The sequence below is a fragment of the Periplaneta americana genome, chromosome 2, assembly GCF_040183065.1.
Source record: "Periplaneta americana isolate PAMFEO1 chromosome 2, P.americana_PAMFEO1_priV1, whole genome shotgun sequence".
Taxonomy (NCBI): domain Eukaryota; kingdom Metazoa; phylum Arthropoda; class Insecta; order Blattodea; family Blattidae; genus Periplaneta; species Periplaneta americana.
In genome coordinates this window covers 9,836,439-9,855,705 of record NC_091118.1, presented here as the reverse complement: position 1 = coordinate 9,855,705, position 19,267 = coordinate 9,836,439, and the positions used below count along the sequence as shown (strand labels likewise).

The window sequence follows — 19,267 nt, the reverse complement described above, 5'->3', positions numbered from 1 at the left end:
AGACAGTGCATTAGAATATATAAAGGTAATTTCCTAGGAGACGTCGTTGGATATAGACCACTTTTACACTAAACCTAACCTTAGTGTATACGACGTATACTAAAACATTATCCAAACCTAACGTAACCTGTCACAGATTAAGGAAAAGGTTAGGATAGGTTAGTTTAGGGTTTTAGTATATCCTGCGAAAACAAATTTTAGGTTTAGTGTAAAAGTGGTCTATAAGCAACGACGTCTCCTAGCAAATTACCAATATAAGTTACAGGTAAGTGTCAACTATTTGTATGGTGAAAATATTTGTGGCTGCAAATTAAAACCACGTGTTTTTCACTATATACGTCACACAGAAGCCAACGAAGGAAAGAAAAATAGTAAATTATAAGGTGTAACTTTCAAATGTTAAAAAAAACCGAATTCTATATAACACCATGGAAAACAAAGTAGATGTAGCACATGGCGCCTACCGATATTTTATAGTTAGCTAATGTAAGTTGCCAATATTCCCAGATAAAACATATATTTTACTAACACATACTAAATAGAAAATAATATAAAATCAAACTGTATTTCAATTTGCCGTCTCATTCTGCATTGCATTCGCAGTATACTGCAGATTGTAATTTCTTAAGCATTTTTCTCTCTCTCTCTGCAGCCTGAGGTTTATTGTGCTTATCACTTCTATTCTGTGAATGATTGGGTAGCCAAATGGCTGTGCTCTTGTACAAGTACAGCATGCTGTATCATGAACAACCAGTCTGAGTTGTGGATTATGAAGATGATATGTGAATTACTAAGAATTGATTGTCCGCTGTTGCATTGCACAATTACCGTCAGTTTTCTGTTATTTAATTTCCAGGAGGAATATCCAATGAATCTAGAACATCACACAATTCTTTGAAAAATTCTGATGAGTTACTGTGACTTGTTACAGTTTGTGGTAATGTTACTGACTGTGCTGATGATTTCTTTTTAACTTCATTCTCGATAGCAAGTTTGCTATTTGCTGCTAGGATGAGGAGTGTGGAAATAAAAGTCATCATGCAATGGAGAATATCGGTATCTATACAGAATTTACAGAATCCTGGAAAGTCCTGATACTTTATGAAGTTTGTGGGCATTCTATTTGTAAAATAAGAAACAGCTGATTGATTTGTGCAGTTTTCTCTCTCTAAATCCTAGGGACTGTTCAAGGAATTAAGCTTACTGTCCATCTTGAATTGCTCTTCCATGAAAAATATATTCCATCCTAACCTTGCTGTAAATGAGGACTGCAAGCGAAGTACAAAATAAAATAAAATTCAATTATGTTAAATTTAAGTGAAAACAAAAATTGAAAGTAATATCAAAAGTCGCAAAAATGGCCGAGAATGTACTACCAAAATTGAAAAAATTAGCCTAAAAACGAAACAGTCCAAAAGTGACGAAATTGATCTTAAAAACTGTGAGTCTTACAACCAGAAATCAATCATTAGGATTTATGTACTTATCAACAAAGTCTGCAAATTCTTAGATAAAAAGTAAAATGTTACCAACGTCAGGCCGTGCTGATTATGGTATTGTTCTAACACTGCTGACAGTGCAACATGTGTAAATGAGCAATTGTTGTTTTCCGCGGTCATGAAATTTGTTGCAACTCTATAATTATATCAAGTTTGTACTGAATTGCAAATAAAGAAAATGAGTAATAAATGTTAAAGTAACGTAGAAGCGATTCATCTAAAAGTGGAAATGTATCTAATCTTCTCCACTTCCGTGATATTCTGAGGATAAACATTCATATTTGTCAGTCAGTGAAGTTGTATTATTTTTCTAATCTAATATTTTGAGAACGAATTTTTACGGACTTGCTAACATATTTGAGCAAGCCGAAATACTTGATAGAAATGATGTTGAAAGCTGCATTGCACTCATTCATTACAGTTTCTGTAAGATCATTGGAGTACGTGTCAATGGAAGTGACTTGTGAATAGTATTTGTAGGTTTGACTGTTTTCTTGCTTTCTGGTGTGCAGAATGGCAAAACCGAATCCTATCCCCGACCTCAAGCAGCGAGTGAAGACCCTCGAGGGACAGGTTCGACTGCTGCTTCCTCTCATAGAGGAGGTGAGGGTCCTCAAGGAGAGGTTGGACTCGCGGTGCCTGCATGGCCTGGAGGCAAGGAAGGAAGAGGAAAAAGTAGGGAGCAGCAACGACATTGAGGAGCTGAAGGAGAAATTGAAGCTGAGGGAGAGGGAATTAAGAGAAACACAGGCTGAACTGGAAAAGCTGAAAGAAGAATCTGAAAGAGTGAGAGTTCCGCTTTTGCCATATTTACAGTTACTGCTGAACACCTTAGATTGAGTCACAGTTAAGGCTTTATTCCACAGAAATATTTGCTCATATTGTAGATTGAAAAGTTTCATATCTATTGTTCAAGAATTAAAACAGAAAATCAATATCCCGAATTTAAAAGAAAACTTACAAATTAAACCAAACCCTTTAACTCTATTAAATATAGAATATAATCTAAATTTATTCTTTTGAGAAGGTTAACTCCATATGTAGATGAAATTATCGGGGATCATCAGTGTGGTTTTAGGAGTAATAGATCAACTATTGACCAGATATTTTGTATTCGACAGATAATGGAGAAAAAATGGGAGTATAAGGGTACAGCGCATCAGTTATTCATAGATTTCAAAAAGGCATATGACTCGGTTAAGAGAGAAGTTTTATATTATATTCTTATTGTATTTGGTATTCCCAAGAAACTAGTTCGATTAATTAAAATGTGTCTCAGTGAAACATACAGCAGAGTTCGTATAGGTCAGTTTCTGTCAGATGCGTTTCCAATTCACTGCGGGCTAAAGCAGGGAGATGCACTATCACCTTTACTTTTTAACTTTGCTCTAGAGTATGCCATTAGGAAAGTCCAAGATAACAGAGAGGGTTTGGAATTCAACGGGTTACATCAGCTGCTTGTCTATGCGGATGACGTGAATATGTTAGGAGAAAATCCACAAACGATTAGGGAAAACACGGGAATTTTACTGGAAGCAAGTAAAGAGATAGGTTTGGAAGTAAAACCCGAAAAGACAAAGTATATGGTTATGTCTCGTGACCAGAATATTGTACGAAATGGAAATATAAAAATTGGAAATTTATCTTTTGAAGAGGTGGAAAAATTCAAATATCTTGGAGCAACAGTAACAAATATAAATGATACTCGGGAAGAAATTAAACACAGAATAAATATGGGAAATGCCTGTTATTATTCGGTTGAAAAACTTTTATCATCCAGTGTGCTGTCAAAAAATGTGAAAGTTAGAATTTAGAAAACAGTTATATTACCGGTTGTTCTGTATGGTTGTGAAACTTGGACTCTCACTTTGAGAGAGGAACATAGGTTAAGGGTGTTTGAAAATAAGGTGCTTAGGAAAATAATTAATGCTAAGAGGGATGAAGTTACAGGAGAATGGAGAAAGTTACACAACACAGAACTGCACGCATTGTATTCTTCACCTGACATAATTAGGAACATTAAATCCAGATGTTTGAGATGGGCAGGGCATGTAGCACGTATGGGCGAATCCAGAAATGCATATAGAGTGTTAGTTGGGAGGCCGGAGGGAAAAAGACCTTTGGGGAGGCCGAGACGTAGATGGGAAGATAATATTAAAATGGATTTGAGGGAGGTGTGATATGACGATAGAGACTGGATTAATCTTGCTCAGGATAGGGACCAATGGCGGGCTTATGTGAGGGCGGCAATGAACCTCCGGGTTCCCTAAAAGCCAGTAAGTAAGTAAGTAATCTAAATTTAACAGAAGAAATACTAAAATCAGAAGTAAACACTGAAATACTAAAACAATTGTCTTTAGAGACAATATTAGGTACCCTCCACAAAACTGGCTTCATTTATACACTGACGGATCCTTGATCTCCAGAGAACAAGGTGCCGGTGCAGGTGTTACTTGCTGTCTCTTCTCACTTTATAGATCTCTTGGATATGGAACAACAAGTTTTGATGGAGAAATCATTGCAATAAGTGAAAGTCTCAGGAATCTTCTATGCCACATCAATAAATTTAAAAATGCAGTTATATTGTCAGATTCCAAAGCAGCTATTCTATCAGTAGTCTCTATTCACACACCTTCATCTCAAACAGCAGACATAACTAAAATGCTCTCTCAATTAATATCACTCAATAAAAGAATTGTATTCCAATGGATACCATCCCATTGTGGAATCCTGGGAAACGAGAATGCGGATGCTTTAGCAAAGGAGGGCAGCACTGCTACTTACAGACCTGTTACTAAATCTACGTATTACTCTGAGAAAAGATTTATTAAATCTACATACTTAGACTTCAACAAACAAAATTTGATAACACAATCCCAAGGGAAAAAAAAGGAACTCTCTGCATCAAAATCCACAGTTAATTCCCGATTTACCACGACAATCGTGTGTAGCTGCATTTAGGTTGGCAACAGGCCATGATTGTTTGGCCAAACACTGCATAGAATTGGAATATATCAGTCCCCTAACTGCCCATTGTGCAACTCAAACCAAGAAATGGATTCGGAACACCTCAAAATCTGTGCTTCAGTGGCTGGCCATGATAATATCTTTGAAAAATATTGGAGTGCAAGAGGTCAAATGACTTTATTGTCAAACGCCTGGCATTAGAAAACAACAACAACAACAACAACAACAACATATTTGCTCATACCGGGCATTCAGAAAATGGGTGATGAGGGAAATTGAAGAGTTAAGACCAATTTGAAGCGATGTACAAAATGCGAAGATAGAATTAGAAATGTCGTGTTGTTTAATACAATACATTTAGCAGTTCGTTGTGAGTTATTCTGTTTCTCATCATACTGCCACCTTACTGACTGAGCTACGTCTGAACCTGATTCCTTTGTGGTTACAGGAGAAAGCAGAACTGAGGCAGAAATATGAAGAAGAGCACCAGTTGCGGCTCCAGCAGGAAAAAGTAAGTGATGAGCTGTTACCATGGTTACAGATACAGTAATTGGACAGTTGAGGGTACATTAAAGGTTGGAGCAGTAAGCACGAAAAACTTTAAAATAGGCAGACATGCAGACGCTAAGGTGTGTTCAAATAGGCACTTAATTGAATGATAAATATGACTACTCCATTATATATCACAATGTAGTGACAGTAACTGTACTGGCAATATCTAAAAGACAAAATGGCGATAGCTAAGTGACAGGAGGCCGAGGACAGTGAGAAGGTTTCAGTGGGTTAGGTGAAGTTCGTAATAGTCAACCATAACTTACATCACGGCAAATGTGGGCAGTTCTTGAGAAAGCTAGCTGAAGTGTGATTTATATGGCGGTGCTTGTATTTGCTTTGAACAAGCTTCCTTATTCGCCGGCCAATTTGCTGGCTATATTTTCTAATGAAGCTGCTTATTTATTTGAATAGCGTCTTATTTTGAATTCCCATTGACTGAAACACACTCAATGACAAGTTGAACGTGTCCAATATTAATGCTCAGTCAAAGCGATATGCTGGTTGATTTTACTAGCAGCTTCCAAAGGAATGGGATGTCAGGACTTCAGGGACTGAATCTCTGAACAACTGGTGAATACATCTGCCTTCAGTGCAGGCATTTGCAGTGGTATAGGCCGTTGTCTAAGAAGCAAGTGTGGCATGATGTGTTGTCCTTGTCCTGTGCAATTGGGTCTTTCTATACTGGTTCCTTAAAAAGCAAAAGAAATAATTGCCTACTCCTGCTAAAGAAAAATATGTGAGAGAACTGTTATTAAGATATTCCACTGTTATAAAAGAAATAAAAGAGGAGATATGACCATGTAAATGTGTATGAATCAGCTAATTTTCCAGCCAGATATTCATTCTGGAAAAGCATCAAGGTGCGACAGAAGAAGCTAGGAAGTAGCGTTAAAAGCAGCAACATGTAAATCATGCTTAAGTGACAGGAGGCCAAGGAAAGTGATAAGGAGGCAGTGGACTGTGACTAGTTCAGATTGGATTAGATGAAGAAATCAATAATAATGAAAATCTGAATTACATACAGGGAGGGCATATTGTGTGTTATATCAGTCAATTCAGCTTATCTGTCTAAAATCAGATTCAGTATCCATCTGTGGCTGTCACAATTGTTTTCAGTTTCTTCTGAATATAGTCAGTAATATATTGTTTAAAACTGTGCAAACTTAATTGCATGTCTGCAAAGGAAACTCTGTGTTTGTCGTGTCATACAGTACATAGCTAAATTTACCAGGATTTATTTGAGCTCCTGAGAGGCAGGGTGTTATAACTCAAAATATTATTCATTTTGAGTTACAGCCAGGTTCTCGTCTATGAGGTTGTCAGCTATTAATTGGTGAAGAGGTCATTTTATTTCAAAGATTAGCCATTAGAAGGTGATTAGATCTTGTTACAGTAACTGTAATCGCCCTGCACTACTGGTGTAGCGGTACAACTCAAAACACCTGCTAGTAGCTTCCCCACCAATCGTGTGCTATGACTGTTATTGCTATGTTAAAGTTATGCTTGTATACATCTACGGAATCATCTTCAAGCTGTACTGATCATGCCAGTGACTGAGGAACTCATTCAAGTGGAAGGGGGGAAGAAACGTTTGCATGATAATTCGATACATAAACGAGCGAAAGCTAAGATAGATCGTAATATTGGGAAGGCGTATGTCACAAAACAGGTATAGTAATAGGCTACCTGCAAAAGTGTTTGAAGATTAAAACTGTAGCTATGTTAGATGTTGTAATGAATTCATTTCTGAAGACGATAGCAAATCTGCCTTTGCCTGATCTTGGGCTTCAACAGATTATTCTCGTCACAATGCTTACCTTTCGTGACTAATTGGACAGTTGCCGATTCAACAACATCGCTGTGAGGACAATTCGGACACATCAAAAGATCCAAAGTCTGCCACGTGAAAATGCGTTATGAACTTGAAAACAAAGAGCGTTAATGTGTGCAAACATATTTTTGGAGACAGCCATCATGTCTAATGGGCGAGTTAAAAAACTTCAAAAGAAGAAAGAAGTTGGTAAACCGTCTGGGGAATACTTGCGTGTTGAAACACTATTAATAAAAAGTCAGCCAAACTTCTTGATGTGGTCAGGGAACATACTGAAAAGTTTGTAAAAAAGTTACTTGATGGAAGTTTAACTGTCCAATCCCACCTCCTCTCGCTAGGTTAGGAGGCGCAGATGGATAAAAGTATTAAAATCTAAAATAAATGGGGGGGAAAATCTAATACCATTTTTAAATGCAAGCAAACGTAAAACCTTAATAAATTCCCGAACGTATCCTTAATTCGCACTGTACCACTTTACCTGTCAACGGCTCATTTCATACACCAGAATTAATCAAATTTCTTTTTTTGAAATGATGTCGACCAGAAATCAAGTTTCCTTACAGATCTGTTGGTTTTAGCGAGGGCTGTTATTATGTTAACATCTTGGCCTTGCAAACTATAATTCAAAGTGTTTGATTGTAGGCCTATATCAATATTAATAAGGAAGGCACGTCTAAGAAACAAAATGGAATAAATTGAGGAGCGTTTTTGCAAAAGTCGATAAATGCAGAAATTTTTGAAAGTGAGTTACATATGGATATCGTATGTTTTCTACCTCCGGAATCGATCAACGAAATCAGACTTACCAAAACTTGATTCATACCGTATGTAGAGACTACCAAACCTTCTAGGTTTTTTTCAAAACTCGATAGATCCTGTCACTTAATGTAATTTCTGTAAAATCTTGATTTCTGCATCTATCGACTTTTGCAAAAACGCTCCTCAATTGGAAAGTAGGTTTCTCGTCTTGCAGGTACGATATATTAAAAGTTGGCTGCTATCAGCTGGATTTCAGTAAAATGTTATTTATTTTAGGGCTTATGAGAGTCTGATTTACGTTGAGAGAAGTTAGGTGATCCACGACCCATTAGTTTGGGGGCTTATCATGAACATTCGAATTATGTAGTGGGAGAGCAGATGAGAATCACAGTATGTACTGGTAGTGTATACGATCTGTGGCCCATTTCTTTAAACCTCATTTTGAAAGTGAAGACTATTTTCTTGTAGATGTCCAATTTATTTAAGGACACACAACACTTATTTAACTTTCTAGAGAAAACCATAAGCAGGATGAGAGATTTTATCTGAAAGCATTTATCCAAACATTGGTAGCTGTTGTCTCATTTCCTGATGCTGTATACCGGCCATCAGCTTGATTCCTTCATGAAACCTGTTGCTTCAAGTCAGACTGTCACCTAACCAGCTGAGCTTTCTCTAATGCAGAATTGTTTATATTACAGAGTTACCAGGATCAGCTGGGGAAGCTGAGACAAGAACTGGAGGCTGGGCGGGAGATGAGGCGCCAGCTGGAAGAAGTAAGTGTGAGCTGTTACCATGGTTACAGTTACGAGGGGGTTTACCAACTCTATTCAGTCATTGCACATTTTAATATTGTTAAAAACAATAATAGTTATAATATTCTGATTACTATTATAAAATCATCATCATCATCATCATGATCATCGTAGTCATGTTTCTAGTCCAGTTATCGACATCTGAGGTTCTTCTCAACAAGATTTGTTTTTAAATTACAGAGTAAGGAGGAAGCACTGCGGGCTCTGCGAGAAGAACTGCAAGCGAAGGGGGAGGAACTGAAGAAAATGGCAGACGAACTGCAAGCGGAGCGCCAGAAGACAGCAGTAAGTGTGAGCTGTTGCCATGGTTACAGTTACTGAGCAATGATTGATACAAACTGTTACAACAGAGATTGCGACCAGATGCAGTTGGAGAGCAGACTTAATTTCAGTTTTCAGATTAGAACTGCTGCCACTAAAAATACTACAACTACAACAACTACTACTACTACTACTACTACTACAACAACTACAACTACCACTACTACTACAACTATCCACCACTACTACTACTACAAGTACTACTACTACTACAACTACAACTACCACTACTACAACTACTAGTACTACTACTACTACTACTACAACAACTACCACCACTGCTACTACTACTACTACTACTACTACTACTACTACTACTACAACTACTACTACTACTACTACAACTACCACTACTACTACTACAACTACCACTACTACTGCTACTACTACCACTACTACAGATATTACTGAAGTTATGACTACTGTCACTACTACTGACACCACTGTAGTTATGAGTACTGTTACTACTACTGGCATGAATGTAGTTATAACTACTGTCACTACTACTGACATTACTGTAGTTATTGCTACTGTCACTACTACTGACATTTTAGTAACGGTTACTGTCACTACTACTGGCATTACTGTAGTTATGGATACTGTCACTACTACTGACATTAATGTAGTTATGGATACTGTCACTACTACTGACATTACTGTAGTCATGGCTACTGTCACTACTACTGACATTACTGTAGTTATGGCTATTGTTACTACTACTGACATTACTGTAGTTATGGCTACTGTCACTACTACTGACATTACTGTAGTTATGCCTACTGTCACTACTACTGACATTACTGTAGTCATGGCTACTGTCACTACTACTGACATTACTGTAGTTATGGCTACTGTCACTACTACTGATATTACTGTAGTCATGGCTACTGTCACTACTACTGACATTACTGTAGTTATGGCTATTGTTACTACTACTGACATCACTGTAGCCATGTCAACTGTCACTATTACTGACATCACTGTAGTCGTGGCTACTGTCACTACTACTGACATTACTGTAGTAATGGCTACTGTCACTACTACTGACATTACTGTAGTTATGGCTACTGTCACTACTACTGATATTACTGTAGTTATGGCTACTGTCACTACTACTGACATTACTGTAGTCATGCCTACTGTCACTACTACTGACATTACTGTAGTCATGGCTACTGTCACTACTACTGACATTACTGTAGTTATGCCTACTGTCACTACTACTGACATTACTGTAGTTATGGCTATTGTTACTACTACTGACATTACTGTAGTTGTGGCTACTGTCACTACTACTGACATTACTGTAGCTATGGCTACTGTCACTACTACTGCCATCAGCTTCACTCAGCCTAGTGAACTGTCACCTAGCTGACTGAGCTTCCTCTGACCAGATTGTTTTGTCTGCTGCAGGAGCTCAGAGCTGCGGCTGAGGTCGGGCCCAACCTGCAGCAGAAGGACAGCCAAGGCAGGACTGAGCTACACCGGGCAGCGGAGCGGGGGGACACACACAGGGTGCAGCTGCTCCTGGATGCAGGCAGCCCGGTGAACGCCGTGGATCATGATGGCTGCACGCCCTTGTGGCTGGCTGCATGGCAAGGCCGCCAGGATGCGTGCAGGGCGCTGCTGGCTGCCGGGGCGCGGCCGGATGTGAAGGGAGGACTATCTGGCCGCACTGCTCTGCATGTGGCTGCATACCGTGGGCACCCTGCAGTGTGTGAGCTGCTGCTGGCAGCTGGGGCGCGGCCCAACGAGCCTGATGATGCAGACCAGTGCACTGCACTGCACCGTGCAGCATGTAACGGCCGCGCCCCAGTGGTGCAGCTGCTGTTGCAGCATGGCGCTGAGCGGGGGGCGAGGGATAAGCAGGGACGGACGGCCCTGGACCTGGCGCGTCAGTGCGGGTACACAGCAGTGGCGGCCATGCTGCAGGGCTGAGCAGGCGCAGTGCTGCCAACACGACAGCAATACCATTATACCACAGTAACCAGCGGGAATGTGTTGTGTTGGCATCACTGCTCTGCGTGTAATGCTGTTACTTCATTGCTCTAGGCTGTCGTTACTCTCGTGTTGTGTGGCTTTGTTGTGGTTGGAGCTTGACACGCCACTGATACCTTGTGAATATTATTATTATTATTATTATTATTATTATTATTATTATTATTATTATTATTATTATTATTGTAGTCTATTATTGTCATCAATAGTCGATTGTCTTTATAATTATTGTTCAAATTGCTGTACACAATATCCAAATAAAATACGTTAAAAGTTTTTATGTTGGTATCACTGTTTGTGTAAAACATACAGGATTGTTGTTATTGTGATACGCCACTGATCCTTCAGCATGTGAACTGAACTATTTCAAGCACAGTAAGTATGTCGCCTCGCCCTGTCCGATGATCTTGATACGCCACTGATTGCCGTTACTGCTCATGTTCCTCACACGCACATCAATACTGCGGCTAATTTTTATGCCTATATTTAATCGCAATATGAGAAGAAAAGCATTTCTGTTCGCATCACTGTGCCTGCACAAACTCCACATCCACGCCTGTAAACTTGTCTTGATTACGTCCATAAAGTACGCCACTGATAACTTCAAAGACTCGACCACGGTTTACCGCCCTGTACTTTGTGACCGCCATATTGTGAAAAGGGTAAGCGTGAAGTTAACCAGAATTTATATCTCCTGATATGGGAAGACGAAATCTTATCTACTAGGCCTAACATAGCCCTATCAATAGGCGAAGGCGTTTCCCTGTACACCCCTGTGTAAAGAATCAAACATTTACATTCATAATACAGAACATTGAACATCCCTGAGATATTGTTTGGTATTCAGTGATCATACATAGCTTACGTAATTAACATCAGACGTAATTCAGCCTGATTTATTCTTTTCATTCACCTCCACTGCCGACGTCAGTATGCGGTACGGACATCAGTTTCTTCCGTGTGTGTGGGTTTTTTCACCACCCCCACTCTCAGCCGGTGTAGCCCTACATAACACGAGAATGAATCTAAGAGTGAAAAGCCACGGTCTTGAAGGAACTAAGTCCTGTAGCTAACATGTTAGGCTTCCTCGCAAAATATTAGGCCTAGGCCTATGTTACACAAAGTGCCTACCTAGAGCCTAGCCTACGTATATTTTCCAGTTCCACTTTCAGTTTGTAATTTGGTAGGCCTGCAACCTCTGTTCCATGACTTTTCACTAAACAGTTCGGTTACTTGCTTATGACTTTACAGAACTTCTGAATTCTCATTATGGTTGGCAGCTGATTAAGGTCGTTCCTGATGTCAGTTACAAGTAAGGTTGCCAGGTTTCCTCTATCGTATGGGGTGTCCAATATTTGAGATTGGAAAATCCCCTATTTACGAATGTTATAACGACGGATAATGCTTTAAATCGTGTTGAACATGTTTGTTATTTAAGAGACACTTATCAACAGAAGTGTCTTCAGACTAGAGTCCGCCACTGTACAGCCCAACACACCGTCCTTCCACCAGCTCCTTCCAGTGGTTGTGGCTTCCTTATTTTCAGTCGTAGCGTACCACGTCTGCATAAGACCACAAGGGGAGAGGGGAAGACGACGACCAAGGGAAACTAGTTCTGCAGAGAATTAAAGCCACCGACAACAGAGTGTACTTACAAATGGATTATAGACAACTCGGAAGATCATTGCAGACCTCACATAAGCCTTCCATTTTAATATTATCCTCCCTATTACGTCTCATTCTCCCCGAAAATCTTTCTCCCCCTGGCTCGGTTCTCCTCACTAACACACTAACTAGTACGCGTTTCAGTATTCACCCATAGGCCATGGTGCGTGCTACATGCTCTGCCCACGTCTAACGTCTGTATTTAATACTCCTAATTATTTTGTGTGAAGAATACAATGCATGCATTTCTGCTTTGTGTAACTTTCTCCTGTAACTTCATTCCTCCCTGTTGTCCCCAAATTTTTTCATAAGGAACTTATTCTCAAGCATAGCCTACTTAAAAATTACTATCAGTATCATATTTTTCTTTTTGAGACAAAAAAAATTGTTTTGCTGAACAGAAATGCGTCAGTCGTGCATTCCCTTTGCGGCTGGCCTGGTTGCTACGTGAAACCGTTTTCATGTGTCTGACAGTCAGCCCCGCGTCCTGATCTAGTATCAACGTCATTCAGAACGGAATTATTCAGGGCGCCTAAGGTTAGATAACCTATCTTACGCAAGTGAAGGCAGGATGTATCCTTCCAAGGCGGAGTTACGTTATCTCACGCCTGTGTAAGTTATGTTCAGTCAGCAGTTCGAAGAGAAGTTTGAAGCTCATGAGTGATAGCAATAAAGCATCACTCATGAGGCAACTAAGCCAGGAGATAGTGGGGTATGGTGGCCAGGATGATTATGCGGTGCCAGGTGAAGTTTAAATCTTAACTTAAGCAAAGTCCGAGAACATGAACGAAAACGGAAACAATTAACTGAACAATTGGCGTTCATAAGTGGAGGGTTTAGGTTTGTAAATATTGACTAGAAGAATATAATTTTTTTTAAATTTTCAAACTCTTTCTTTAAATAAAGTTTAACAATTTAGGTCATAAGAAAATTGAACGAAGTTGAATCTACAACATGAAAGTGTTAACTGAATTATGGGGTAAACATTTCACGCATACATACATACTGTGTTGAGGAAAAGGTCATATAAACTGATATGAAAAAAAAAGTTCGAATAAATCGCGTTTAACAAAAAAATACACATATGGCTTATTAAAAGCTGCTGTAAAACAGTAGTTGACTATATTAATCAGTTTATTTTACGGCGGTTGACAATTGCTATGGTTACCTAGCGTCTGAATGAGATGAAGGTGATAATGCCAGCGAGATGCACGCCGAACGTTACCCAGCATTTCGTCGTTGATTTTATGAAACCTGCAATGTGACAGACACAACATAATTCTTCAGAAGGGAAAAAAAAATTAAAAATTAATTGGCCTTCTTAAGAATATGAAATAATTTTGCAGAATATGTTGGTGACCATGCTGAACACAAATGACATCATAAACGTTCAGTGTAGTGCTATTGACATTTAATTAATTTTTTCGTCATCTAGAAAAATTATTTTCTGTACTGTCACATAGGAGGGCTCATAAAATCAACGATGGTTTGTTCTTAGCGGATTGAAGAAAATGCTGGAAAGAACCTCAACCAGGTAACTTGTCCCATCCTGGATTTGAACTCGTGCCTGCTAGTTTCATTGTGACACATACTGTTACTTCACAGCGGTGGACAATATAAACGCACTCCGGGCAAAGAAATTCACAAAATTCCGATCCCCGAGAAAAGTTGATATTCACCCAAAAAAACAGCAAGCATTTTACATTTCTCCTCCGCCAGCATTTGTACGGAAATCCCTCCGGCTAGAAGGAGCTGCATGGACGCAGACAATATCGGGTCCTTGATCGCTACCCATAACACCAAGGGTTCTCCTCAACTAGCCCTATCAGTGGATTAGCTACGAAAACTCCGGAAATGTTCGGATATTCTTCAAAATATTTCTGGTCAGAATTTATCAAACTAAATCAAGAAATAGCGACACGTGCGACGGATTTTCCATATTTTGTGCATCCCTTGTTCATAATGAAGCCTCCAATACGGTTGGCGCTCCAACCACCCATTAGGGCTACACAAAAATGGGCACTATGACCCCAATGTTTTCTTAACCGTCAATATCTGGGAACCAGGCGTCGCAGTAAGGCGTTCTTGACACCTCTGGACGTACTGGGGGAAAATGAATTCACAAGTCCGATCCAGGAGAAAAGTTCCTTTCGCAAAGAAATCAGGCGTTTACGTAATAATTTTCTGTGTAGGGATAGTACTTTGACAGCAAACCCTGCATTCTCCAATTCTTTCTATTTTCTGCCTTCCTCTTTGTCTCCTCATACGATCCATATATCTTAATGTAATCTATCATCTGATATCTATCTCTGCGCCGAACTCTTCCCCTACTCAAGATTTCTTCCAATGCATCCTTCAGTAGGCAGTTTCTTTTCATCCAGTGACCCAGTGTTTCTAAAATGTTATCTAAAGTTTTTAGTTATATTTCTATTTCTATTCTTTCATTTGTTACAAGATGTCTTCTATCACTTTAATCATATAGGCTAGTAAGTCTTGTGTTTACCATAAAGTGCCATCCTTGCTTAGGATGTTTCCATATTAAATCACTGGACACGCATACTGTACAAGCACTGTTATATTTTATTTACGAATTCAGTCATGTCTATGAAATAGACCTAGTGCCTACCGGCAGTGTAGCTGTAATTTGTTTTGTGGGAGGGGTGCATAATTTTGTCACGTAGGCCAACAATTTTCATAAAAAATTTGAATTATGGATACAAATTAAATACATAGCTAATCCTATTAGACTTTGGATGTCGACTACTTTGAAACATTATTTTATATATTAGGCCTAATTTTTGTAAAATTCTGTAGGCTAATCGGTAATCCATTAGAAAATGCCCAACTCTGATAAAAAGGAAGTAAACGATAGGCTATGTTTTATATAGGCCTAAAGTTCTTTGGTCCCCACCGTTATGATCTATTTGTCTTCTTCCTTTGAAGAAATGTGCGATCTTGGAAATTGTGACGCACCTCTTATACCAAATAACTTAACATTAACAATACTTCGATTGATAAACAATAAACCAAAACCTTGTACTATAAAACAGATAAGGATCTAATTAAATTAACGCTAAACAAATAGATCAATGAACACATAAAACACGAAACAACACGTTCAGTGCAGACTTGAAACTGATTCTAAATTCGTTGTTGTACTGTTTTGAAACAGACAAAAACAGCATTCGTGTAGTGTGATTGTTACAATTGTTCCTATTTCATTAATTCAATTCTGCTATAATCTTTCAGTATTTTTCACATCGTGTTGAACGTATAAAATACCGGTGCTGGTAACCAGGAATAAGGGTATGACAGTTGGCTCCAACTCCTGAATGAAACTCCGAGAATACAATGAATAACAATAAACACAGAAATCAATTCTGCTATAATCTTTCAGTATTTTTCACATTGTGTTGAACGTATAAAATACCGGTGCTGGTAACCAGGAATAAGGGTATGACAGTTGGCTCCAACTCCTGAATGAAACTCCGAGAATACAATGAATAACAATAAACACAGAAATCAATTCTGCTATAATCTTTCAGTATTTTTCACATCGTGTTGAACGTATAAAATACCGGTGCTGGTAACCAGGAATAGCATAGGCCAAACGAAAATTTAATTGAGAAAAATACACATCTGGGTATAAGTTCTAGGCCTATTTATATACTTATATACAGTATATAGTCGCTATAAAGGTTTTTTTTGTAATTGTTATTTTATTTCATTTTTATTTGTTTTTTTTTTTTAATATATTTCTGTGCATTTACTTTTCTATCCCCTATTTCTTGAAGCCTATGTAGGGCAGAGATGGAACAACACCGAAATACGAGCTTTCCTCACAGTGTCTTCCAGTGTTCCTAATTGTTTATGTTCCTTATAATTCAGTATATAAAGGCGTATATATCTGTTGTATATACAAAATAACAAATGCTTATATTCACAGTCGAAATTCAGCGCCGCCTGGCATAGCCTGCAATAATGTAGTCTGCAGCCCTGTATCTAGGACAGGGTTCTGTCACGTGCTGTAATCTACGACAGGGCAGCACAGCTTTACTTGCCTCCCGATGAAGCAGTGCTACGGATTCCTTAGCATTTAAAATTCGTCGTCTTCGGCGGGGTTCGAACCCGCATCCGCTTTTAGCACAGTGAAGACATTTCACCGTTATTATCTGCAATAAAAGTAACAATGTCTGCCATATTGTTTATTTTCCACGTGTAAGTCTGGCGTTGTGCTGACACAACTGCGGATGAGTCCGCGTGTATTGTAGAATGCCATATCGGCCAAATTGCGCATTTTATCCCTCTTCACTGCATCAGCGTGCTGGATGAGTTGCTCATTTGTCTTGTTTCTGTGCGGGCTGGGGAGTTTCTAGATCCCAGGACGGGAGTCGAATGTGGAAATTTTAACTGAGGCGATGTAGTTGTGTTTTATATTACTATAACTTGTTTATAGGCCTGTATGGGACGTGAAAGGCAATTGAAGACATGTATTTAGGATTAATAATATATAAACAATAAGGCCTACAGCTTTTAAACTGTTTCCTATTGTATGTTCGTTCAGAGAAAAACAGGGGAAGGGGTGCAATAAGAGAGTATGCTACCGAAGCAGTGGTTGTTGTTACACAACTAGACATGCGACTAAGGAAGCAGCGTTGCAACATCTAATAGACTACGTCAGTTAGACGTCCCATTTACGATCTCTGTTGTCCACACCTGTGTCTGGCGCGTCTGGCTGCGAATTCAGGTGATCCGGGTTCGATTCCCGGTCGGGGCAATTTACCTTATTGAGGTTTTTTCTGGGGTTTTCCCTCAACCCAATATGAGCAAATGCTGGGTAACTTTCGGTGCTGGACCCGGACTCATTTCACCGGCATTATCACCTTCATCTCATTCAGACGCTTAATAACCTAAGTTGTTGATAAAGCGTCGTAAAATAATCTAAAAAAACTATCTAGGCTATATTTATTTTGACTAATAACATTTGTCATGCTTGTTAGACTATTATTATTATTATTATTATTATTATTATTATTATTATTATTACTATTGTTGTTGTTGTTGTTGTTGTTGTTGTTGTTAACCCGCCAGTGAACGTGTCATGAAAAGTAACGTAACTGCACGGGTTGGGTCTCTCAACCCATTTTCTAAATATGAAAAAAGTATATTTATTTCAGTCATATAATAACAGTTTTATTCTCCTATACAGATAACATTATAAATTTCTAAATTTCACAAATTTCATAATAGTATAACCTATAACAATTGAGTCATATATTTTCTTTAACCAATACAGCAATTCGCAATCTGTGCCTTGTGTCGTTTCTTGCACTGCACTTAAAAGGATGTCCAATGTAAGAGATATGTGGTTGTTGTAACATTCATAGGGCCTAATGGTGCGTTGTAGTATATCACGTCCGAAATCATTAATTTTCTTGAATTTCGTAACTGTTTGTAATGCATTCTGAATTTTTTTTAGCAGTGTTATACCTGGTTATATTGGTAGAAATTGTTTTCCTCAGTAATGATCTTGAAACATCTGTAGCGCCAACAGTTTTATCAATTGGTGAATCACATTTGCCTTCTCCTTGCCTTTATAATATGTGCAGCTTGTCTGTCTAATGACTGACCTCTTGTAACAATGATTGTCATCACTATGTTGTTCACTCTCTGCAACAGACTCCCATGGTGCCACATATTTCACTAATTTCAGTGAACACTAAGAAAACTAAACAGATAATACAAACTACGTGCACTGCAAGTCGTTACAGAACTGGCAACTATGTGGTGTTTACCTCTGCGCGGGACGAAGGGAACAGCGGTAACTTGTGAGGCCTTCTGCTTTCAGCCCCCCCCCCACCCTCTGGTTTCTCTCCGAGCGAACGTACAATAACTCTGAATTACAGTACATCAGAGTGTGATTATTCTTGTCTAAAACTGTACTTTGTAGCTACAATTAGTAAACAAGACCAAAAGAAAAAAATCTTAGTGTAGGTACATTCTGATTGGCTGAACTGTGTCCAACACACAACAGCCCTCTGTCTGTGGTGGTTGGAAGCTGAGCTCTGTTTAGGTGAGTGGCGACGGTAGACATGTGCGGTTGGGTCCTGCGTTCGATGCGGTGAGTCACAATTCAAGATTTCTTTCTCTTTAAATCCTACAAACCAAGTAGTTTGCAAACCCGTAGAGCACGATGTGTTACGGCTGAAGTAAGAAACTGATTTAAAGTGAGTCCTGATTTACAACTTATAGATGTAATAAACTAGAGAACGTAGTTCGCATCTGAGCTTAAGTTACGATCGAATTTCAGCTTTGCTATCCGTGTGCTTTACGTGTTTCAACAGGCTTTAATTTGGATCTGGAATTACATTAACTAATGTTTGGGAACACTAGAAAATTAGCGATATAGATTGCGGTGAAATTTGATATGAGAGCTGAATAGACCTAGAATTTTAATTTCTATTTAGAAAAATAAACAAATTTAAGTGAAATGGCGTATGCGAATATAAACTTAACGCATCTCAACACTGCAAGCAATAGACCCTACAATGAACGATCTGTAATAGACTATGCAGTATATCTACTAAGGGAGTTTACGTTACAAAACCAGCTATAGCGGCTGGCTGCATCATTGTGCTAACCGTACAATATCTCAATACTAGTTGGATGATCGTTCACTTCTGCTGTGGCATATGGACGTAAGGCCAGCAAACGGCTGGTCATCCTTAACTCTTCCTGGGTTGTCATGAGAAAAACAGAGAAAGAGACATTTTAGTTGGTTATTTAATGACGCTGTAGCAACTAGCTACTATGTTGTTTAGCGAAATTCAATCTGACGAGACGTGGCTCAAGATTTA

The 19,267-nt window shown here is 38.8% G+C and overlaps 2 protein-coding genes across 2 annotated transcripts in view; both read left to right on the top strand.

Moving 5' to 3' along the window:
- The window catches only part of LOC138713138 (ankyrin repeat and death domain-containing protein 1A-like), a 72,523-nt gene extending 61,500 nt beyond the window's left edge, over positions 1 to 11,023 (top strand). The window contains exons 3-7 of the mRNA XM_069844940.1: positions 2,012 to 2,285; positions 4,915 to 4,977; positions 8,313 to 8,387; positions 8,607 to 8,711; positions 10,161 to 11,023. Of these exons, the coding sequence (XP_069701041.1) occupies positions 2,013 to 2,285; positions 4,915 to 4,977; positions 8,313 to 8,387; positions 8,607 to 8,711; positions 10,161 to 10,685 (1,041 nt within the window). The 5' untranslated portion in view covers position 2,012 and the 3' untranslated portion in view covers positions 10,686 to 11,023. The remainder of the gene's footprint in view (positions 1 to 2,011; positions 2,286 to 4,914; positions 4,978 to 8,312; positions 8,388 to 8,606; positions 8,712 to 10,160) is intronic.
- Positions 1 to 19,267, top strand: part of LOC138713056 (CARD- and ANK-domain containing inflammasome adapter protein-like) — a 77,081-nt gene that overhangs the window by 2,231 nt on the left and 55,583 nt on the right. The window lies entirely within an intron of this gene.